Raw genomic sequence first — 25785 nt, 5'->3', positions numbered from 1 at the left:
GTCCGTCTTAACATTATTGTGAAACATAATATTTTTACATGATATTTAAAACGACATTATTAATCACTCAAAATCCTCATATTTTCTTTTTGGTAATCGAACCACAATTCTTATGAATTTTTATGAAGTAAACTTATGCACTAAACATATAGTTTGTCATGAAGTAGACTTATGATTTTTCAATTGCACTTGTTTGAATTTTACTGTAGACTTATGTATTGATAACATTTTTTATTACAAAGAAGAAAAATGTATCCCCACATACACACACACACACACACACACATATATATATATATATATATATATATATTAAAATACTCATGATTTTTTATAAAGTAGTATTTGTTTTATACTTTTTTAAACATTTAACTTATTAAGTTTGAACTTCAAACGTAAGTACTACTAACTATTTCAATCCTCAAAAACTAGTGGAAAAAGTGAAATTACGCTATGTATTCAGCTGTCCGACAGAGCAAATATAGTAGCGCATATAACAAGTTCAAATACATACTTTAACTTTTTGGTCCATGATAAAATTCGAACCCTACACGTTGCAAAGAAAAAATAAAGATTTTTTGCTTAAGTCATTGTTGAAAGGGAAGGGTCGTCTAGTAGGCAATTGTTGTAATATGTGAAGCAAACAAAGTTAAGTAAAAAGAGTGCAGATGCGATGTCCCAAGAAAAACAAGCAGTTCCATGACAGTGTAACAAAACACAATAAACTAATTGTGTCTTCTTCTAGTGACAAAGACTATTGCCAAGTTGATGGTGTTAAGGAACATCATTATATCGTTTTTAACGAAAACTCGGTTTGATTGTTAACCATTACCCCATTTTCTGGGTGGCCCAATTTTCAGCATATTTGGGCCTAAGCAGGCCCAATCTTTCGACTTTGTGGGCCTATGGAAAGAACACCGCATGTGGCATTTGAAGACTTATGCAATATATTCGCCAGAAAACGAATTAAATATTTGTTGACACAAAAGCTTTTAATGTGCCAAAGACCTTGTGGTTAAGCGGCATGAAGTGATTCTCCCAAGTGAGAGGTCATAGGTTTAAGCCTCAGTGGGGGCAATGTTGACTTTGTTGGGTTCCAAGTTTGTGGCACCAATAGTACATTTAATTTTAAGTGAATTTATTTTTTCTCAGTACTTCTCAACTCTCAAGATAATATGTTGGAAAATTGTGTGTTTTTTCCACCTCTTGGGGAATGGATCTTTTAATAATATTTTTTGATGTCTTGATCCTTGAGGTATTGAGAATATGAATCTTATGTATGGATTTATTCTTTGTTTCCCTGACTAATATTCATCTTCCTTGTATAAAAATGTTTCATGACTCTATACTTTAAATTGTGCTCATAATCCTTGAGGTATTGAGAATATGAATCTTATGTAAGGATTTTTTCTTTGTTTCCCTGACTAATATTCATCTTCCTTGTATAAAAATGTTTCATGACTCTATATTTTAAATTGTGCTCATAGTGGATTTAGACTTTCTAAGTTTTCTTTCCTTGTCAATGAAGATCATAATAACAAGCATATCTTCAAGATCTTATCCATCAAGAGTGTCTCCAATCTTCTTTACATTCCATACTTGTTGAATGTCCTTAATCTGGCGATGTTCAATACCTTCCAAGATTAGGAAACTAACAAAATAACACTGCGAACAACATTTCATCCTAATCTAAGTTAGTTTTGACTAAAAATATGTCAATACAATATTATACTAACAAACACTATTTTGGCCAACAGAGTTATTAGAGGTTATGCCTACTATTAGACTGCTTTTAAGATCACTTTGATATACATGATTTTACTTTACATTTTGTTATACTTGACTTTAATTTTAGTTTACACTACTTGTGTTGATAGAGGGAATGCCTCCACCTTTTGCTTATTCTTACTTCACTTTTGTTATAGGTTTACTTTAGTTTGATTTGTAAGAATAGGGTTTATTCCCCTTTCTAGCATAGTTCCTACTTCCTAAGGCATCTATTGATGCTTAATTACAAACCGCATCAATGTTTTAGAGTAATTGTTCTATTTAAAAAAAAAACATTATATTTATAGTATTGATAACATATAGGCTAAGCAACTTGTTTTGACAATTTAATGTTTCAAGCAATTATGATTTAAGTAACATAATGATATCTCTTGTAAGGCTAGATGTTATGTTTAATTAACAACATTGAGCTGTTATCTTGTCTATCAGTCTCTAGGGATTAAACCATAGGAGTTGACCAAGCCCTTGACTAGTGGGTGACTAGTTGTGTTGCCAAATTGGTTCGGTGCCCTTATCGTGTCGTTGACCTCATAGTTATCAACAAGTGAAGTTAATCACTACTTTTTTTAATATAACAAAAGAAATCTGCAACCACTATGCGAATGTATACATTATGTAAATTTTGTTAATGTGTAATATTCACTTTTCTTGACTGGGCTTCTGCCTTACCAATTGTGCCTCTTGTGCTACTAGACTAAGGTCTAGTAGGTTGACCAATAGTTCTTAATAGGCTAATATACATATATTACAAGTATTATCTCGTTAGAGAATTAAAGGTACTAAAAATTAGAGATGTCAATGTGGCGGGTGATGGCATACCCCTACCCCTGACTTTTTCCTCCATTTCTCATCCATAACCCGGAAGAAAACAATCTCCCCATCCTCAGAAGGATTATCCGGAGATGGAAAATCTCCTATCTAATTTATAACTTATAAAAAAATATTAGAAATTAAAATACATTTAAATAAATAAGTCATATACATACATCTTCAATTTAAAGTCCACTTAAAATTATCTAGAGTATATTATATACAAAGTAATACATATACATACATATATATATATGTGTGTGTGTGTGTTTGTAAATTCACCCCGACCTCGTTTCTTGATTTTCATCCACGCTTCTTCCTGTCAGGGTACGAGTACAATTGACATCCATACTAAAACACAATATAAAATATCTAAAGAACCAATAATGTTGTAGAATGACTAGATAAAGAGTTAGTCATGTTTATTCAAATTTTCGCATTTAGTTTTCAATTCACAATATCAAAAAAAATAATATATATATATATATATATATATATATATATATATATATATATATATATATATAGAGAGAGAGAGAGAGAGAGAGAGAGAGAGAGAGAGTAGTATATACACACATATTAAGAAGATTTTATACTATATCTGACAAATATAACAATTGAAATCATTAAAAAAAATCAGTGTATCTAAAAAAATAAAAGTGGAAATACTTGTAAGATTAAATTAACGTAGAAATGAGTTAGTTGTATAAATAATTGGAAGTATTGTGTATGGTGGCGCAATTTAAGGAAAGCAATAGAAGCGTTGGAGAGCATACATAAGCACCCCAACTATCACCTTCACTCTTCCCACTTCATCTCTCCCTCCAATTTCCAGGTCTCTTTCATCATCATCATCATTATCGTCACATATTTTTGTATATATGCTTAAATCTGCATCTGTTTGTGTATGTATAAGATCTGATTGCTCTGTTTTTGCTTTGCAGCGCGGTTTTAACCTCATCAGTTTCAACAATTTTGCGGAATTTGTGTATATATATAAGAGATATAGTGAGAGAGATAGAGAGAGAGAGAGAGAGAGAGATAGAAAATGCTTACTTGCATTGCTCGTTCCAAGCAATCTGGAGATGAATCGTTTGATCAACCGGAAAAGTTCGATCCCAATGCTGCTCCACAGAGCAAGCAAGCGATTAAGAATCTCACTTCTCAGGTGAAATTGGGAGTAAATGGAGGATTATATGGGGAGGATTTAGGGATTGATAGTTGTGTATGTGTGAGAGAGAATTTTTTTATTTTTTATTTTGAATTTGATTTAGGTGAATTTTGGTTTTGTAGATAAAGGACATGGCGTTGAAGGCGTCAGGGGCGTATAAGAACTGCAATTCGTGTACGAGCCAGCCGATGCAGCGGCGGAACGGGGGCGGCGGCGCGGCGGACTTAGTGGCGGCGCAGGACAAGTTCCGGTGGTCGTACCGGCGGACGGGGAGTTTCAGCTCGAGCTCGACGGCTGGGAGGAAGGAATTGGAGGCGAGGCTGAAGGGGATATCGAGCGGGGAAGTGACGCCGACGTCGATGTCGGCGTCGGCGAGTGGCCGGCGAGTTGACCCGGTGGTGTTCGTGGAGGAGAGCGAGCCCAAGGAGTGGGTGGCGCAGGTGGAACCCGGCGTTTTGATCACCTTCGTCTCACTGCCACGTGGCGGCAACGATCTCAAGCGGATTCGATTCAGGTATTTTTCTTTTTCTCCGCCACTGTAATTTTATTTTATTTTGTTTTTACCCTGACTTCCTTAGAGTTTCCATGATTTTACCAAAATTAACTGTTCTTGTTTGGTAGGATATTACTCGTTGTTGCATTGGTTTTACCCCCCTCCCCCACCCTCAGTCTTGTCTTTAATAAAATCTATTAAAATTCAATGCATTTTATTAGTGAAAAAGACAACACTGAGAATCTTTATCACATATTTGATCGGACGTTTTGGGGTTAATTTCTTCTTCCTGGTTTAGAAAATTTCTATATAAAGTATATATTTAGCATTTATAATAACGAAAAATATCAACAACATTGAATATGAAAATTTTATTTCTCTAGAAAGAGACATCAGGAGAGCTCAACGTGACTATGAGATGGTAAAGAACTAAGTAACCATTTTAGTTAGCGTGAGTAGCCATGCAATCTTGTCATTTAAGAGAGGTCGAGAGTTCTAACCCCCTCTTGTATGGTACGGACTTAAATGTGTTTCATACATTTATGGTGTACTCAGGACACCTCGTGGTTTAACCAAAAAAAAAAAAAAAACTCAATAATAGTGTTCTCAAATCACTATTTTTTTTTTTTTTTTTTGGGGGGGAGGGGGCGGGTCAGAATTTTGAAATTCAAGTGTAGCAACCTAAGTATACATTAGGGGTTAACGATGCTTCATTTCGAGGTTGAGATTGTGGCTACCTAAGTATACATTAGGGGTTAATGATGTTTCATTTCGAGGTTGAGATTGTGACTGAGATTATGATAATATATATCACCTTAAAAAGAAACGCTAAGATGCAAATTTATATGGAAATGATCAATTAAAAAAATAATGGAATTTGAGGTCACAATCTTCTTTTATTCCTCTTAATCACTTAAATCGAGTAACTTTTATTTTATAACTTTTGATGCACTATAAAAAGTGATAAGTGTCTCTTTCTAGTACTATATATAATATTTTAGTATTAAAAGAAATTATTTAAATACTTGTTTATCATTTCATAATATTTAAACTTTAAACTAGATTTAAGAATAATAAGCTTGGTTTAATTTATTACCGTCGGTTACCACTGTGACTCTGTGAGTGGCACTTAGGTGGTCAACCTAACACCAAAGGAGGACTAATTGATCAATGTCTTGTACAGTTCATGCAGAAAGTAAACCTAGTGATTATTACCAGGAACAAAGCGTGCCAAAAGAAAATTCTTGACGCTCCACCTAAAACTAAATCCTCAATCCAAATAATATTAGTAGGTTTCAAGAGTAATTATACCCTATGATCATGAAGGAAAAACCATAAAGGAAAGATATAGTAATAAAGATTCCTTCCAAAAGTCCATAAAGACAAACTCATTGAGAACTTTGGTGGGTCTTGTACTCTTGTCTGGTTCTCATTGTGTTGGAAACCAAAAAAAGGTAATTTCACTAGTACCCCCTTGGATTCTTCTTGGTGTCAATTCAACCCTTTCTTATTTCAAAACCTATGTTTACAACCCTTTATAAAGTTTTTTTTTTTTTAGTACTGTTGATTCTGTTACAATGTAGTATTTGTTTATAGTTAATTTCTCAACCAAGTGAAGCACAAAGAGCCTTTATAAAGTTAAACACCATTATCTTCCCATGTTAGGTTGGCTGGTAACAAAGATTTAGATAAATAACGCTACGTGATTTTCATATCTTGAATTTTATATTTATTTTTTTGAAAGTTAGTTGTATTGTGCTTATGAATGAATCTTGTGCTCGAGGTTAGTCTCTAAGGTTAGATTAAGATTTGATTAATTGAGTTTGACTTGTAGCTTTAAATGAGAGTGATTTAGCCCTTTTTGATTTCAAAACCAATGTGTGTAGGTGCAACCCTTTTTAGAGCCACTGTTACAGAAATCGGCCTAGGCGGCTGCTTAGGCACTAGACACCCAAGCTGAGGCGAATTACCTTCTAGGCGGCCGGCCGCCTAGCTGGCCAACTCAGCCTAGCTTTTTTTTTTTTTCTTCTTTTTTTTTTTTAAAAAAATTTTATATTATATATAGCTAAACACATGTTGGGTTGAACCATGTTAGAGCTAAACTCAATTGTTGACCCATGTTGGGTTGACTGATAACAAAGTTTTAGATAGATGAATTTACGTGATTCTCATCTAATGAATTTATTTTTTAAAATTTAAGTTTATTATATTGGGTTTGTGAGTGGCTTTTGTGCTCGAGATTAGCTACTAAGATTAGATTAAGATCTGATTAATTGAATTTGATTAGTAGCCTCAAGTTGGAGAGATATAGGTGTGATTATTAAAGAAAGAGCGCGTTAAATGTTACTGTCAGAAACCATAGGGGGCACAAGTGAAATTATGAGAAACTCTTGTAGCAAGGGTCGTTTATGGTTTATCATGTCGGGCAATTTTCACGGCTTTCGTTTTCAATGTTGTTGTCACGCGCAATCCTTTGATCTGTCATCTTGCGACTATTTGGTGTCACATTTTGTCTGTCGTCCCTAAACCAAGAACGCTGTTCACATACCCAAAAATTAAATCCCATGCTGGTACCACACTAGAGTGATGACAAAAAGGTGGATTCCAGTTTGGCTTCTTATCAAGGGACAAACTGGTTGGGAGCTTTAATTTCAAGTTCTTGTTCTTCTTAGGAAAAAGACACAATCTTAACCATTACTTAGGAGGTTTTTCTCGCTTGTACGGTCTTGTGTCAACCATCAAGGATTTGAGGTGTTTTATTGACGTTTTGTAAATATCTGTATAATCAATTTAGATAATCTTTTAAATTTTGTAATTATTAGCACTAATTAAAACAATTTCAAGACTAAAAGATACGACTATACGAGTTGAAAGTATATGAACATAGGGTTTTATACACAACGTTTTACCGTAACACGTACCAGTAATATTTTAGACATTACTCCATTAGAGGTCTCTTGCATGTATAGTATATAGAAACACTTTTATTTTTTATTTTTACTAACAATTTGTGATTCGAGTGGAATTGAAGGTACATAATTACATTAAATAAGTTTAATTTTAAATGTGAACTTTGTGATTGGAGTGATAAGAGCTAAGAAATCATACATATAGAGTATGACAATAATTTAATTTTTTTTAATTAACTCAAGTATAATGTGACTGCAAAACACCAAAGATCTTTGACGTATATCAACTTATTAAAACTTAATCTAAAGTTTTAAAAGATAGTCATACTTGGATCAAGAATGTGAACTTATTATTGTTTTTAAAAGATGCTCATACTTAGATTTAGATAAGAATGTGAACTTATTATTGCCCTAGGGGTGCCTAATAGTCACACAAATTAAAATTGGTCAAAGATTTGATTCTTTCCAATGCCCTAACACCATAATTAATATTGAGTTTAACTAGTACCCAAATCTTTGGGTGAACAGTCATCTTCTATGATAGCCTGTTTCAATGGACTGTGAGTCAGTATCCATCCCCATGAAATAATTTTTAATCATTTTTTTTTCTTGGTAGGATGCCCTCTAAGCTAAGTCAAATGTAACAGCCCAATTAGTCCAGTTTTTGCTTTATGGTCCCCCTTAAATTATGGGAATACACCCTTTTTGTCGATGGAAAAAAAAAAGCTGTGTAGACTAGTAAGTGGTAGGCCATTATTGAGTTGCCCTTCATATATATAATAAGATAATCTAATCATTAGATTATGTGGTATGATGTTTTTTTATCCTTTGACCCCCTCAACTTTAGCCTATTTACTTTCCCCTCCCCAGCCCCCTCTCCCCCACCTGCATTTGTGAACATTGTAATATAGTTCGTTGTTCATCTCATGCAAAAGAGAGACTCATTACATTCCAGAATTGGCATATTATGAATAGAATATGTGTATTAACTCAATAAATGAATATTCAATTCACCTATGATGAATATTATAACACCGAATATTTAGTTTAGTTTTTTTTTTTTTTAGTACTATTGACTCTGTTACAATGTAGTATCTGTTCATAGCTACTTAAGTTAAGACCGGGACACCGGGTGCCACTCGACCACAAGGTCTTTGGCAATATTTAGTATAGTTCTAAGAACATTATTTTCAACTCCAAACTTAAATATTTCTCACTCTCATCCATTAGAGATTGGTGAATGTGATAAATCACCGCTTCAACTGACTTACATGTCCCAAATGCTAGTACACTAATTTTAAGAACATGTACGACTATATAGTAGATTGCTAATGATTTCAAAATATATATATATAGTAGATTCCTAATTTTATTTCCTCTTATTATGTAATCCAATTTGTCCAACCAAAAAGGTATAATTGTTTTTTTTTTCATTTCTTTTTGGGGGTAAAGTCGAGAGATGTTTAACAAATATCAAGCTCAGAAGTGGTGGGCAGAGAATTATGACAAAGTAATGGAACTATATAATGTGCAGAGGTTAAACCGCCAAGCTTTCCCTTTACCAACACCACCCAGATCCGAAGATGAGGTATGGTTTTTCTTCTCCAAGATATGCTTATGTTTATTTATTAACACATTTAATTTTTCTTTTTTTTTTTTATAAGAATTTATTTCAATAAAATGGGGGGTTTTGTTCATATTTACTACAGAAACTATAAGAAAGTTTTAGTTTTTTAACGACTCTTTTCTTTCCAAAAATAATCTTTAAAAAAAAAAATTACTCCCACTAGTGACCTTACATTGGGTTCTAACAAATTTAGGAAGTGATTGTTGCCGAGCTCTTTATAAGGAGTAGACTTGGCAATTTTTGTAAACAAATTTGTTAATGAATTGACACAATAACGATATGAACATGATAAGGCTAAACACAAATACGACCCGTTAAAGTTAACATGTTAGAGTTGTAAACACAAACACATAAACAGTTTAAACGAGTATACACGATAGACATGTTCAATTAACACATTTTGAGTCCACTCACACGAAAACTCATATAAATTTATTTTTAGAAAATAAAATTTTATTTTTAAAAATTCTACAATTAAATCCAACAAAATAGTAAAGATATTCAATTCATAATATACCATAATATGATAAACATAATAACTAATGTAAATATTAGTTAAATGAGTTCTTAACGGGTTAAACATGATGACCAATTAAGACACAAATTTTAAGAGTTCTTAATCGATCAACCTGTTAATGACCCGGGACAAATCCTTAATTTTCATGTTCTGTTTCATATCATGTTAACAAGTCGTGTTGCAAATTGCCAGGTCTATAAGCCTCCCATTGCTTGACATTATATTCATAAAATTCAAATCCAAAATCATTGTTGGGAGAATAAGGTTCATTTCAGGGTTGCAATTTGTAAAATATAGAAAACAAGCAATTAATATGATCATAATATGGATTTATGGAGTAGTTTGTAAGTAAAAGCAATGACCAATTTTGATTAATTTGTTGTTTAATTTAATATTGTAGAGTTTGAAGATAGAATCAGCAGAAGAGAGTCCAGTAACGCCACCACTAAACAAAGAGCGGTTACCTCGTACCTTATACCGCCCTATATATTCATCCTCGGAGTCTCTGGAGCAACAATCAATGAACTCTCGTTACAACTACGACTCCTGCGGCGTGGCTTCCACTCCAAAGCTCTCCAGCATCAGCGGTGCCAAGACGGAGATCTCATCAATAGACGCGTCGGCATCGGCGGCGTCGATGCGGACCAGCACCTCCCGGTCGGGGGAGCTGTCCATAAGCAACGCCAGTGATTTGGAGAGCGAATGGGTTGAGCAGGACGAGGCTGGAGTGTACATCACTATTAGAGCTTTGCCCGATGGAAAAAGAGAACTCAGACGTGTTAGATTCAGGTTTAATTTGCTTGCTATCATATCCTCTTTCTCCATCTGCTATTTCCAGACCTAACCACTGTTGCAAAAATTGGCTTAGGCACAGGTGCTAGGTGCCCTTAGACCGCTGTGATTTTCCTCATAGACCTAGTCTAGGTGACCGGTGGCTTAGGCGTCAGCCTAGCACTTAAGTCGGTTGAGTTAACTCGTCTATTTCGATCGAATTAACTTAATTAATTCGATCAGCTCGGTATTGCTAATTTTTTCATATATATATATATATATATATATATACCTTAACACACATGCACTACTTTTTTAGTTAGCTGCATAAGCGCCTACCTAGGCCGGCCGTTTAGCCCTAGACCCCTCTCTACTACACAATATAACCTTTTTAACTCTTTAATGCAGCCGGGAAAATTTTGGAGAGATGCATGCCAAGATATGGTGGGAAGAGAACCGAGCCAGGATACATAAGCAGTATTTGTGAATCAACAATGGTGATATACACACACACACATATATATATATACACCTGAAGTTGGTGATATAATTTAAAGAATGGGGAAATATATGGGGTGAGATAGCACTTTGGTGTTGCGCCTTGTTTTTCTGCAACACCATAAGATGGAGGTCCTTTAAGTGTGAATGAATCCAGGGCGGCACTCTCTGCTGTACGTGGTTTTTTCTTTTTCCAATATTTAATTTTGAGTACAATGGATGAAAGAGCATTCTTAGTGCTTCAAATCTACTACTAGGTATATATGGGAGTTTACAATTATTTTATGTTAATACGGGGGAATTTTTATTTTATTTTATTTGTTCTTTTTTCCTTTACTATATATGTTCTGTTCTAGAGACTGCAATCCTTGATACCTTAAAGCTTAATGCATATGTAATTTTTCCTTTCTCCCAAAATGTTTCTTTTTATTACTCTTGCCTAAACTCATTTCCTTTTCCAAGATGAATCTTCAATTTTGATCATATTAACAAACTTTAATTTAGAAGGTAACAGTATGTGACAAATTTCTCAAGGTGCAACAATATGATTGGTTGGCATCAGCTAATGAGATGGCATCATCAACTGGATTTGTCTTAAAGAATGTCTCAACCATTTTGTTACAAACATCTAAAGAATCAATTAATGCTTTTTAGGTAATATACCATTCTTGAAAATCTTTGCAAATCAAGAGAGGGTTTGGTTCAAACATTGTATCGAAATGGTAATTGAAATTAAATACTTATCTTCATGAATTATCTTATGTACCACATTAGCCTCTCAACTATTTTTTAAAAGTGACAATTTTTTTTTTCATTTTTACGGATGACCACAGTTCGATTCGAACAAATTGACCACGGTAACAAGCGTACAATCCAAAACCAGAACCCAATATTTGAATTTCGGTTTATTAACATAATTATAAAAGTAGAGAAGTAGAAGAATAATGAAATTTGTCCTGTAACTACTAAAGGATTTAAATCTAAATAGTAAGATAACAAAAATAAACATAACAAAAATAAACAAACAAACATAATAATAAGCATCAAATATAATAGTAGGGCAAAAAAGTTCCCAATCAAAAGTCACCCTGTTTAAAAATTCCACATCCCCTAAATAGGCCTTAGTTTCCCTGGCCTTAAAACAAAACAAGGGTATATAATATTTCAGTGTTTATATTCCAGAAGCCGACTCCTATCAATGTCCAATTCCGAGTGGGCAATCTGGCAGATGAGTAAAGCATGCATGCATGCATGCATCAAAACGTACACAAAAAACATTCATCTGGCATGCTATGCTATGCTATGCTATGCTATGCAGATGAATAAAGTAGTGGACCTTGTTGCAGAGGATCAGCCAAACTTAGATGCTCCATCACTGGGGTCAACTTCCTTCCGATGATTTTAACTTGTGGGTTCGAGTGGCCATCCAAGAACACTTCCGTAATCTGCACAAAACGCCCAAATGTAAAAAAACCAATGATCCCCGCTCTGTCATCATAAACTCTCAGCAATATAATGACCAAGAGATTGCGAAACACAGCAAGTAACTAACAAATCATTGGATTGGGGAAAAACAAACCTGAGTACAGCCAAACACCTTCAGAACTTCTAGGGATAAGCAGCTATCTGCGATCAACCCCAGGGCTTCATCTGTCAGGTTGCGACACCAAGACACGTCTAAACTCACCAAATTTCTACAATGCTCTGCGAGTGACATTGCAGTGTTGTGTGACACCTGCAAAATGTTGCAGCAACTTTAAGCACATAAATCATCATAAGAGCGAAACAAATTAAAAACACCCCTTACACCACTGAGATTTTTGCTTGCTTAGCTTTGCACAATGAACATCCATTTATTGACTAACAGTACTTCATATCAGAAAAATAAAAGCAATATAGGAACTCTATGTTCTGGTAAGTAAAAGAGACAACAATTAAGAAACTGTCTATCAGACAGATGAAAAACAAGAAAATTGAGGTGTGTTATAATGTGCATTTTACCTCCAAGACCAAGTTTTACTGTAAATGGAGCGAGAACATCAATTTCATACCTTTTTTATGTTATTGAGGGACAGTTCTTTCAACCACTTTCCACTAGTTTCGAGATATGCAGCAATAGCTTCATCACTGTCATAAGAGCATAAAAAGGAACTCCATTATTCTTTTCTTGTAAAAAGGAGCAAACTTTAGCAACAGGATAATACTAAAAACTCAAGTGTACTGTGTACATGATTCAATAATATCCATTACTATGGTTAGCTTATAAAAGAAAGCGCAGCTTTCACACAATACAAAATTATTCATGAAGTAAAACCCACCTGAATGCATTCCGGCAGAGCTTTAGCTTGTGAATCGCTCTACAACCATTAGCAAGATAACCTACGGAATAGTCTGTCAATCCAAACAAGTTACTGAGATCTATTGCACATAATCTGGGACAAGATTCGGCAACAGCTTTCACAGAACGGTCAGTCAACTTCCTGTATCAAACAAAAGGCACACAATGCCAATCAAAATGACAGCTTAAAACAATTTTAGGGAGCATCATCTGTGAAAATGCTAAGGAACACCTACTTGCAGTCCTTCAAAACAAGCTCCCTCATATTATGACCACGCTGAGTAACAAACTCTATAACAAAATCGTCACAAACTTTGGGGATACCAGCTACTGATAAAACTTCCAAATGTTCAAGTTTTAACAAAAATGGCAAAACCAGCGAACAGTCTATTGCTTCGCAGTCATCTAAATACAGCTCCTTCAGAATTGACCCCAATGAGTCAGACAAACACTTGATACCATTAGAAGAAAGAAGAGAGCACTGACTAAGATTAATGGATCTCAAAGAAGGTGCAGAAGAAACAAGAGCGCTTAGCCCAACATCTGAAAGACGACAAGCACCCTTCAAAGATATAGTAGTTAGAGCAGGCAAACTATTTGGCAAGCGAGCTAAGGTAGCTAAAAGCGTAAAATCTGGCAAACAGCGACCGCATTGATCAAGTTGTAGCACCTGATTCCAACAATAAAAAATATTCAGATCTGGAAAGAAGTAAAATCCCACACAATCAAGGAAATATCTATTCAACAAATACAATGCTTATTGAAACATCAGTTAAAGAATGGACAGTCCTGCAATATATTAGTGCAAACTTGACAGGATGCATAGTTGGAGTGCCAAACACCAACTTTTGCTGAAAACAGAAACTGTAAATAATAGGAAATCATGTGTGAATTAGAAAAAGATAGGTGAATGCAGAAGAAGAGGTGGAAGCACCTATAATGTACACCACAACAGATTCAATAGTTTAGACAAGACTCAAGAAAAGGGTCAAAAGCAAACCAGGGATAAAAACAAAATAAAAAGCATATCTGGCAATACTGAATGGCGCATACTGGACATGACAGTTTTATTAGGGCAGAAACAGCAGCAGAGAGCATTCAGTTATGTGTTACCAAGTAAGATTGGACTCACCTAGCCATGCAATGAACAACTCATAAAGCATTATTCTCATGTCATGACAATTGACAAACTTATGCCCAGACGGGAAGGTGAACAATCTAAGATAGGGAGAAAGTAAAACCTTACCGCTAAGTTGCTGGTTCCACACCTTTCAAAGGAATTTATAAAGAGCTCCTCAGTTAACCACGAACAATCCGTCAGGCGTATCTCAGTAGGAGACCCAGAGGTAAGAAGTCCAAGAAACTGACAATTCATTTTCCTAGAATCACAGAGTAGATTGCATAGTTTGTGTCTGAGTACATCAGGAACACAATCAAGTGAAGTAATTCCATCTGCATTCTTTACCAGAACGTGCATGCACAGATCTCGCAACGAGGGAATAATCTTTCTCCTTTGATTGGGCTGCGTATCCTTTTTTGGATTCCATAACAGTGGTGCAACCATACTTTCTGGGACAGAACCCGTCTTAGTCTGTTTATCCATATTCTTTTCACGATCCTGGATAATCTTCATAGCAGTTGAGAACGGCCCAGGCCAGTCTCCTAATACTTCTTTTGGTGGTTGAGTATCTCTTACAGCCTCATCAACAAGGTTCCCTTCCTCCTGGGAAGAGAAATGAGCAAATCTTGGCGCACTTCGCTTAGCTATATCCCTGAACTGTTTCCTGTAACCTCTTTCTATATTAGTCACATTCACAGTAGACTCTTTGATCTGTTCTCCATGTTGTGTTGCTTCATGCTCAGCAGCATGGCTTGTTTCTACTTTAGATCCAGAATCCTTATTCAATGTGCAAAAATCATTGGATAAATCATTGTCAATCACAACTCCTTTTCCTTTTTCGTTTCTACTAAGCCTCCTCGTGGCATTGACACCAGTAACATCTTTATTATTGTTTGAGAGATCCACTTCAAATCTCACAGAACTAGAAGCCATTAACAACGTTCTCTCAGCAACTTTTCCTTTACCTTTCTCTTCTACAGTTAATCTCTTTTTTTCAAGATTTCCTTCCCCATCCATGGTGGCATTTAACTTTAAATTTGTCACTGCAGAAGAGATTAACTGTAGGACTTCTGGGGCCCCGGAACCTTTTGGCACATCCTCACTCCCCTTACCAGGAGAGGACTTCTGACCACCCTCAATTCCTCCAGTAACAAAAACAGAACCCCCATTATTTACTTCAACTTCTTTCATAATCTTTTTCCCTGAGCGCAAACTCAGGAACCTTTTTGATGTGTCAACCTCTGTTTGTGCTTTCAACCGTATTGTGTCCACCTCCATACGCCGTCTTTTCATCCGACTTCCTTCCTTAGAACATTCAACTGGTTCCCTGCTATGATCACCGCAATTGTTCAACACGGTATCCCTTCTTATCTTTAATTCCTCAACTACACTAACCAATTTATGCTTGCCCACTTCTCCCATGATCTTATCTCCCTTTTCTTCAAGGCCCAAACCCCCCTTTTCAATACCATCACCATCCTTCAAATTTCCTACATCACATCCATTACTAGCAGTACTAATATCAGAAAAAGCATTACTAAATTTGGCAGCCAATCTAAGACTCCGCCTAGGTACAGCATCCGGAGGTACTGAACGCTTCCTGGAAGAGCCTGTAAGCGGAGTGGTCTCTCCCGGCAGATTGCTCAATGCTTCCACAGATTTCTCTGGAGTCGATGGTTCCACGACCTCTTTTTTACGTTTTTTAAGCGAATCCACAGATTTCGGCGTAGGAACCACTTCTCGAGATCGCAAAACCGTCATTTCTACACTACTGAAACCAGACCAAACAATTAAAGAGAAAATTAGCCAGTAAAATTCGAACATTAACAACACAAGTACATATTCACTCGTAAATGCATATATGCTTGAAATAGATGCACATGAGATGAGTTCAATCGAGATATTTACATGCTTAGAGTTCGAAATGCACTAAAACAATCAAGCAAATGCCAGTGAGAGAGTTAGAGCAAAAGACCGTTAATGGAAAGAAATGAGCGTGCAACAGCGAAACGATCAGAAATGAGGCATAATCCGGTGAGAGTGACGGGAATATTCCGGTGGAAATAGCAGCGGTTAACGACAGGAGAGCAGCCGTGGCGGGAGGTTTCGCAGGTTCAAGGGTTTCCGTAATAGGACTTTGGGGGAAAGCTTTGTTGACAAGCTGCCGCCGGTTAGGCTTCCCGCCAAAATAATGGGCCGGGCTTTCTGGTGCTTTTGGGGCGGTCCAATACAATTGGACTAGAACTTCCCACAACATAAATAGCATTTCGGACTTAATGAACCAAATAGGCCCAACTTTTGGAATGAGTCAAATTATACGGTGCATCATGGCCTACGTTGTAAGTTACGCTACTAAGCGGCACCCGGTGTACACTCTCATATGGAAGGGAGTGGGTTCGAGCCTTAGTAGAGGCATCTATTGACTCTTTGTGCTTCAGTAGATTGAGAAAGTAGCTATGAACAGATACTACATTATAAGTAAAACTCAAAAAAAAAATGGAGAAAAGGTCAAATAAGTATACAAACTTTAGTGAATATGTAAATCATATTATTAAATAATGTACATTAAGTACATAAATAATGTAATTTTAGTATATTAAAAATGTAAATTGTATTCAAGAAATGTATATTATTTGAGTACTAAAAGTACATTATTTTGTATAATGTACATTCAGTACGCAAATAATGTACTTTTAGTATATTAAAAATGTACTTTTTGTTATGGTCTACATAATACTATGTGGACCATGGTCTACACGATAATTTGACAAATTAACCCTGGGAACCGGGCTACCGACCCAAGGTGCCGATTGGGAAAGGCATATCATAAAGGGACATTAAATGTAATTCTAGAAGAGCTGATAGTGCAAAATACGGATACGAAGCTAAAACGGGAAAGTACGATCTGTTATTGCCTCAAAGATCCAAACCCGATTTACAAAGCGAATAAGGGCTCGAAGGGCTCGGCGGGTCGGCAGTGGGCTTTCCTACTGTCTGAGCTCACTTCAAGGCTTAGTCAAGAATCAGCCAAAAGATCCCCTCTCTCCTCATAAATGCGGTATTTATAAGAGGGAAAAGGCATGATCGCCGGGCCTCCGGCATGACGGGAACGTGGCGCGCATGCGCCCGCCTCATACCGGGCCCAAGCGAGAGGGAGCACGTGACGACTTTTGACACGCTACGCCGCTGGCCGATCGAAGGTACTGTTCGGTTCGTGACGCCGACCATGAACCGATCGGGCCGAACTGCCGGCCTCCCGACCATACGGTCTCCGACCGATACTGGAGTATATTTATTATCAAGAGCGTTACCACAACAAAAAAAAAAAATCCGAGTTTAAAATTTTTAAAGTTACAATTGCATTCATCAACAATTTATTTTGATAATTAAGCCCAAAAATTAATTAATGACATGTTATTACAAGCCATTAGGGCCGGATTCCGACAACCCGTCGATAATATTCTGACGAAATTTCAGACAACAATGTAATGATCGAAAAAAGTAGTTAGAATATCACGATTTTTCAACCGTGTAGGAATATTTATTGGTATGTTGATTAGCGGGCATGGAACACAAAATCAAGTGTTGATTATGAGTTGGAATCTAATAGGGTTGTGTTATAGGCTTATAGTTCTTCCTTTGTTATTGATGGAAGAGGGGAGCCATTCTTGGCTTTAAATATTGCCCCCACTGTTTTTCCAAGGAGTTTCACTGTATTGTGGGACTGGGGAGATCTAAATGAACATCACTCAAAGAGGTAATCAATATTTACTTTTCTTCTCCCAATCAATATTTACTTTGAAAACAATGGATATTGCCCCAACCACAATTTCCTTCAAAAAGTAACGGCTACTAAAGCAAATATGTTATGAAACAAAACAAAATGGTGGATGTCCAAGCTATGATTCGAACCTTGGACCTCTTGCTTAAAACTCAAGGCTTAATCCACTTTGCTACTGCTACCATTGATGATTAAAGGGAGAACATTTAATAGCTAAATGTTTCCTGGAAAGCTAGATGAAGCTAGTCCCAGATGAAGACAAAGCCTATGGTTTAGGGTGAATCGATCCCGTGACCATAGGGCGGCAAAAGACTCTAGGCTTTTGACAAAGCTAGCAAAGCTAAGCGGCAATTATGAACCATCCCTGTACATATATATATTTATTATTCATTTCCGGGTACTATAAATACCCCTTCACTCCTCTGTAAAAGATCATCCAGAAAACATCATCAATACATATTGCTTCTTCCTCCCATTCCAGTTTTTGTGTTTTCATTGAGATTATCATAGTTAGTAATATTATTTACAACACGTTATCAGCACGAGTGTTCTACCCAAACCCACAACAATCACTTCCACCATTTTTTCCGGCCAAAATAAAATAGAAATCAACAACAAAATAATGGAGTTCGACGGCGACGAACCATGACCGACACAGCAACCTCACACCTTTCCGAACTACCACCATCCCTCCTTCACTCCGGCCCGGCACATCATTGCACCGCCATAGCCGAACTCTACTTCGCGCTATCTCTCTCTCTCTCTCTCTGGCGAAGAAGCAAAAGAAAATAAAAGTTGAAATGGGTTTGCTTTCTTCCTCTAATTATGGATTAATTAGTATTATTATTATTATATTAAAAAAAAAATTAATTAATGGGGTAGCCGTGCTACCCCATGTGACTTCTTTGAAGTGTGGGACTTTGTTCCCCACTTGCTTTTAATTAAAGAAAATATTATATATATATATATATATATATATTATACTTCTAATATTATAATATATATATTATGATATAATAGATAGAATTTGTTATATATATACATGATTATTATGTGACAATTATTTTGTCACAATTTGCTCTCTTATGCTATGGCCATGCGAATCAACATGAAATAAAATTTGGCATAATAAATATTATGTTTTTGGCCATAAAATTTTTCCCATATGTTATAAATGAAAGGTATTTTGATATGTTTATCAAAATCATGGGATAAAAATGTATAATTATGCTTGTTTGGCATATGCTATCTCCAAATTAAATACCATATGGAGAAAATTGGATGATAAATCATGTGATGCCTAATCTTTGAAAGATATGTGCTTCAAAGAAGCAAATAAATGCATTATCACTTTTGATTGGATCCAAGAACAATAAGAAAAATGTATGTGTTGGGTATAGTGCAACAACACATACAATACGTGAGCAAAAGAATTTTTGCACACTGAATAAGGAAGAGCTCTAGTAGAGTTGACCAATATATTATTACCTGGATCTAATATAACTTTGCCCAGAAGGTAAACTTATAGCACTAATTTTATTTGTCACCCCTCGGTATAAATCTTAGATTGATTATGAATATTTGATCCACAGTCCTTAAATCAATCCCTGAAGGATTGTTATGATCAATAAAGTCATAATTTTCGATCTATTGACTAAATCTGAGATTTTATGGTGAATCCCTCTGAATATGACCAGTATAATATAGTATTGTTTCACACGTGAAACTATATTAGAAGATCTATTGAAAGACAATATCAAGACTCCATTGAGTTTTAAAAGTAATAATCTTGTACTCCAGTAGAAGTACATAATTAACCTTGTACTCTGGTAGAAGTACATAAGTAACATTGTACTCTAGTAGAAGTACATGGAAAATCATACTAAATAATGTGAGTCTTATTGTCTTCTATATGATGGTCATATTGTACTCTAGGAGTAGTACATGACAAAATTATGCTAAGTGTTTTTGAAGGAGTATTATTCTTCGAGAACTGAACCTTTGCACTTTACAATATGTTTGGACATTGGGATATTTTCCAATAAGGTCCGGAAGACCTCGAACAGGGAATGACCTTTGGGTGACTAATGACATGGTTAATGAATGAAGTCTGCAACTTCTATCTTTATCATTATGCTATATGCTTAAAAGTCAAAAGTGAATCACATCATGATGGTTTGCCTGAAGCAAACAAGTTATACATTTAAATAATCTCATCATTCGTGAATTTTTTTTGGCATTTATCCTCCATATGATTATTTGAATAGCATTCATAATGCATATCACATTCAAATATATGTGAATGCATTGCATTACCTAGTAAATGTTTTAACCATGTGACATTATACATGTTATATGTTTGCATATTTTTTGTGCAATCCTTTTAAAATTTTAAAAGACCCAAATTGTTTTGGCATGAGCAATTGGGTCGCTTTGGGAAAACATAATGAGTCAAATATTTTTTGGGATATCAAAGGATATCAAACTTGATTGAATCAAGATCTGACTCACTGCATATCATGATTATTCCCCCATACACCTAGTACGTACGTGATAAACATTTCCCAAATCTGCGTTTATATTCTTAGTATGTAGTCTATTTTACTATATCACCACCATAGCGTATCTCTAAGGGCTATTGAATGAAACTAGGTATATATTTGATGATCATAGAACTCCGTCTGATTGTCTAAATACCTAGAGCCTATTATTAGGGATCAATAGATACGCTGATTGCATACTTAATGAAGATCGATTCTCGGCATTAGGGGGAGATAAGGCCCAAATTTAAAATTTTATGAAATGCCGAGAAGTTCCATGAAATGGAAAAATCTTCATTAGTTAAATCCACGTACTAGTTATACTGAACCAGAAGTTCAGAAGATAATCTATTTGTAATATTAGCAAATAATCTGCCAAATATATATACTGATCATGGTGATCAGAAAAGAGTGACTAGTTCTTATATTTAATTCCCAATTTAGATCGTACATCTCTACTGATACTCCTTGACACCAGAAGTGTAGGAGGTCTATCAGTTTATGAGATAATGGAACACAATACTAGATCTAGTAAAGAAACATTACCACTCTTATCTTGATGAGAATAATGTCCTGAAGACGTTTGTCCAGATGACGAAAACCCTAGTAAGGTGCACCGATCAAACATAATACTAGGGATGCGGAACGCCAGATCCTAATATCTTTGGGAAATGTCAGCGATCTGGTTAATTTAGAAATTGTCATGAATGCGGGAGAAAATTATAATAGTTGTCGACAACACGCGCCTATATAATTGCTCATTTAAATAAACTGGATCTAGGTGAGGTGCTAAAAGCATCCTCATTATTGAATATTTAAAAGAGCAATTAAGGCATAGCTCAACTCACTAAATACATTCTCTTTATAACACACACCATAAGGAGTTGCTCTAAATACATTCTCTTTATAACACACACCATAAGGAGTTGCTCTACTCAGGCTGAGAAGATTACTTAGACCATAAGGAGTTGCTCTACTCAGGCTGAGAAGATTACTTAGTAGGTGAGCAATCCTGACGAGGAATTGCCCTACTTTACTTAGTAGGTGAGCAATCCTGACGAGGAATTGCCCTACTTTGTAAAATATATATAATGGGTGAGCAATCCTGACGAGGAATTGCCCCATGAAAAATATATGAAAGGTGAGCACCCTGAATATGTGTGTTTACACGAAAGAGAAATGAGAATGATGAGGTGGTATAATATAAAGCGAGTTTTGTAGCTCATGGTTCACGCAGAGACCCTTGATTGATTTTAATCTCCCACGTAGGATGACATTAAGTTCCGCTACATAACATCATTGGCAGAATGATAAAATTAGATGTGCAGTTGATAAACGTCATGACCGCATAATTATGGGTCATTAGACTGAGTAATTTCCTTCTTGAAGAAGGAAATGAATATGAGTATATTACGTGTCATTATGTGATCTTTAAAGGGTTGCGACTGGAGAAGTTACTCTCTCAAGTAGTAGGGTAATGAGCCAGAAGTGTTCTTTAAAGGGTTGCTAATGAGCGTGGAGTTGCTACATTTGATAATGTTAGCTCATGCCTAAAAGACGGAATTTTTGAACGAAAGGCTTGGGAAACCCCAAGTATTATCTCGACCTAAAGATCGAGCTTCTTCTTGAAGAAGTTTTTATACACCAGTTAGCCTACTTGAAAAATGCCTTGAATATGAATAAGTATCATTTAACGGTTATATCTCTTGAAGTAGATAAGGAACCGTTTAGACTCATGATACTTATCACACTAACGGTTGTATCTCTTGAAGTAGATAAAGAACCGTATAAGCTCAATGAGTATAATAAGGATATCAAAAGTTCCATTAATTCATTATCGTTGGAGCACCATATAGGGACCAGAAGTTCCATAATCGCATCAGGTCTGATATTTTATATGCGATGAAATTTATAGTAACATTTAGTGCTTCTCCTATAATGAAATATTGGAATAGTGTTTAACATATCCTCCAATATCTTTGAGTTACAAAAGATTTTGGCATTTATGTGAGAAACCAATATATGGTTTTAATGGGCTACTTGGGTACTGGCTATTATTATTTGATCCCAACGATGCCAAATCGCCAAAACTGGTTATACTAGATTTTATCACTATTGTCTTATAAGGAGACAATAAAGATAGTGTTGCATCTATAATAAATGGGTATATTATGATGTCAGTATTATACCCACGTGAGCTCTAGAAGAGTCACAAGATTATTCACCCCATTAATAATTGGACATATTTGTTCACAAAATCCCTTTCTATAGTTTGGATATATATTTCATATAAGGGATTTGAAGAATGTTATCTTCAGGGGGAGTATCATTTACTTGAAGTATGAATATTATGCCCTGAAGTTTATATTGGGGTTATGGTTGCACTCTTTTTCCCTTAGCTAAGTTTTTTTTCCCACTGGGTTTTCTTAGCATAAGGTTTTTAATGAAGCAACCGGTGCAACACATAATTTAACATATATCATGTACTCTTTTCCTCATTAGGTTTTTCCCACTGGGTTTTTCTAATAAGGTTTTTAACGAGGCATGAGTATGGTATAGTAATCCTGAAGATTATACACTGAAAGTTTATGACTGGTTATCCTGAAGATTAAACCCTGAAGGTCATGAATGATTTATGGTTGTACTGTTTTTCCTTAGCTAAGTTTTTTCCCACTGGGTTTTCTTAGCCTAAGGTTTTAATGAGGCAACCTTATATAACATATGTTTTTGAAATACATCATGTACTCTTTTTCCCTTGACTAGGTTTTTTCCTATAGGGTTTTTCCTAGCAATGTTTTTAACGAAGCATGAGTATGATAAGATGATGGCCAATGGAAAACGTTATTAATCAATATGGCATCATCTCAAAAATCTTTAGAAACAAGGAGGAGCACACGAACTTGATCTTCAATGATGTCTTTATCAGGGGGAGCATATATTGTACTCTTTTTCCCTTACCCAAAGTTTGTACTCTTTTTCCCTTACCCAAAGTTTTTATTCCCACCGGGTTTTTTCTTTGGTAAGGTTTATGAAACAAAACAAAATGGTGGATGTCCAAGCTATGATTCGAACCTTGGACCTCTTGCTTAAAACTCAAGGCTTAATCCACTTTGCTACTGCTACCATTGATGATTAAAGGGAGAACATTTAATAGCTAAATGTTTCCTGGAAAGCTAGATGAAGCTAGTCCCAGATGAAGACAAAAGCTATGGTTTAGGGTGAATCGATCCCGTGACCATAGGGCGGCAAGAGACTCTAGGCTTTTGACAAAGCCAGCAAAGCTAAGCGGCAATTATGAACCATCCCTGTACATATATATATTTATTTATTCATTTCCGGGTACTATAAATACCCCTTCACTCCTCTGTAAAAGATCATCCAGAAAACATCATCAATACATATTGCTTCTTCCTCCCATTCCAGTTTTTGTGTTTTCATTGAGATTATCATAGTTAGTAATATTATTTACAACAAAATAGCTATTAGCTAAGCCCCATTATCGGGATTGTAAATAGATATTTGCAAAATTGATATGAGATCTATCATAGGCATCGGTTCTAAAATAGAGGGACCGTAGTTTGACTATAATTCCGGTTCTAAACTAGAAGTTAATGGTTTCAAGAATCAAATAATTGGTAGTCCGAGCCAAACATTGAAACCCCTCTATTTTTTTTTTCCTTTTCCAATTTCAATTTTCATTTTTAAAGTTATTCAAATTTAACATTTTAATAGTTTTTACAATAGTTAATGTCATATGAGATCTTCCGAGTATAGTGATTTAGCTACGTTTAGTTTTAAACTTTGAAATTGACCATTCGTGGTCCTTTGACATTCAAATTGTTATCATCCATGGTCTAAGTTTATCACTCATGGTCCTTAAACTTTCAAAATTTAATTATCCTTGATCTTCTTGGAAGAAGCATGTGTGGTAAAAATTTAATAGTTGAAGGATCATATGTGGTTAACTTGGATCACAAATGGTAACAATTTGAAAGTCGAAGGATCACCGGTGGTCAAACCACTATATTCGGAGGATCCTAGATGGTGTTAACTCGTTTTTTTAAAAAGCAAAGTCAATCATTTTGTGGTTTGATGGCATAATTATTGAATAGAAACTATGAATAAGTTAGAGTGTATTAAAAAAAAAAAGTAACCAAATTTTACTTTTAGTCCTTAACTATTGTAGCACAGTGTTGCAAAAACCGCGCCGGCCGGCCACTTACGGGCTAGCGTATTACCATAATTGGTTGTTTAGGTAGCCGACCGCCTAAGCCTCCTAGGTGTTCTAGTCGGCCAATTAGTTATTATTTTTTTTTTAGTGACTATCTCACTCAAATCGACATCGTTTTGAACAAAATAATCTTAAATTGTTCAAATTCTATTTTTTTTAGTATTAACTATTTAATTGTTTATAATTATCAAGTCTTTAAAAAAATTTTTAAAAATATGCACGTACCTAGCGACTTTTCAACCATGTTGTAGCATTGTTACATAATCTCATATTCTTTTAGTTTTGGAATGTTATTCACTTGTTAAAATTAGTTGTACATGAATGAATGGGAAAGTTAGGCGTATTGAAGTGAGCACCATTCTTGCTTCCCCATCCATCCTATGCCATAAATACTGCATGGATTCACCTCTCTTTGGGTCGTACTGGAGTGGTTGGTGTTTCATTTCTTATTAAAAAGATAAATATAACGGTTATTTAACGAAATTAAATGATAGTTATAATAATATGATCTAAAATAAGACAAATGAAATAAATGTTAAAATAAACTGTAAGAAAGAACAAGGTCCCCCTTGGCAGGATGTTAATGCATCAGTGAATGCCATTAGCCTACCTTTGTACAATTGTACTAGTGAGATTTGCACATATCATCTATTTATGTATGTGTACCCTGGCTGTGTTTAAAGCTCTGCCAACAGATAGAGCACTGCTCTTTAATGGTGACATATCTATATTTTGTGTTTTGTATACCGGGGATAATGTATAAATGAGATTACAATAATGACCTAGGGTAGAGGGCATTGACCGTATGGTGGACAGTATAGACCGCACCCGGTGGAAGATTACAAAAACATATGGTGAATAGTATAGACTGTATTCGGTGAAAGATTACAAAAACATATGGTGAACAGTATAGACTGCATCAGGTGGAAGATTACAAAAACATATGGTGAACAGTATAGACTGCATCCGGTGGAAGATTACAAAAACATATGGTGGACAATATAGACCGCATCTGGTAGAAGATTACAAAAACATATGGTGGACAATATAGACCGCATCTGTAAAATGACGGGGACAGTACAAATAAAACACCCTTAACGGTTCTTAAAATTAAATATTTGTAACCTAGGTTGAGACTACGGAGGGAACAAGCATTAGCCTCCCTATTGATGTACTTAGTAGAGCAGTGCC

General features: G+C 35.5%; 2 protein-coding genes across 2 annotated transcripts; one reads left to right on the top strand and one right to left on the bottom strand.

Annotated features, from left to right (window-relative positions):
* The first annotated feature begins 3311 nt into the window (after nt 1-3311).
* On the top strand, nt 3312-11001 carry LOC116012454 (protein Brevis radix-like 4). The gene is made up of 6 exons (XM_031251987.1): nt 3312-3433; nt 3543-3766; nt 3892-4283; nt 8624-8759; nt 9716-10104; nt 10495-11001. The coding sequence occupies exons 2-6, from the start codon at nt 3647-3649 to the stop codon at nt 10571-10573; spliced, it is 1116 nt and encodes a 371-aa protein (XP_031107847.1). The 5' UTR covers nt 3312-3433; nt 3543-3646; the 3' UTR covers nt 10574-11001.
* Nucleotides 11002-11601: 600 nt separating this feature from the next.
* On the bottom strand, nt 11602-16160 carry LOC116011672. Its single transcript, XM_031251074.1, has 7 exons — nt 16018-16160; nt 14169-15813; nt 13159-13592; nt 12903-13064; nt 12636-12711; nt 12164-12319; nt 11602-12029 (listed from the first exon to the last, which is right to left on the bottom strand). The coding sequence occupies exons 2-7, from the start codon at nt 15801-15803 to the stop codon at nt 11895-11897; spliced, it is 2598 nt and encodes an 865-aa protein (XP_031106934.1). The 5' UTR covers nt 15804-15813; nt 16018-16160; the 3' UTR covers nt 11602-11894.
* Between the last annotated feature and the right edge of the window lie 9625 nt (nt 16161-25785).

The sequence above is a fragment of the Ipomoea triloba genome, chromosome 3 (genome assembly GCF_003576645.1).
Source record: "Ipomoea triloba cultivar NCNSP0323 chromosome 3, ASM357664v1".
In the NCBI taxonomy this organism is placed as follows: Eukaryota; Viridiplantae; Streptophyta; class Magnoliopsida; order Solanales; family Convolvulaceae; genus Ipomoea; species Ipomoea triloba.
Note: the sequence above shows the minus strand (reverse complement) of the source record. Positions and strands in the feature narration are given on the sequence as shown.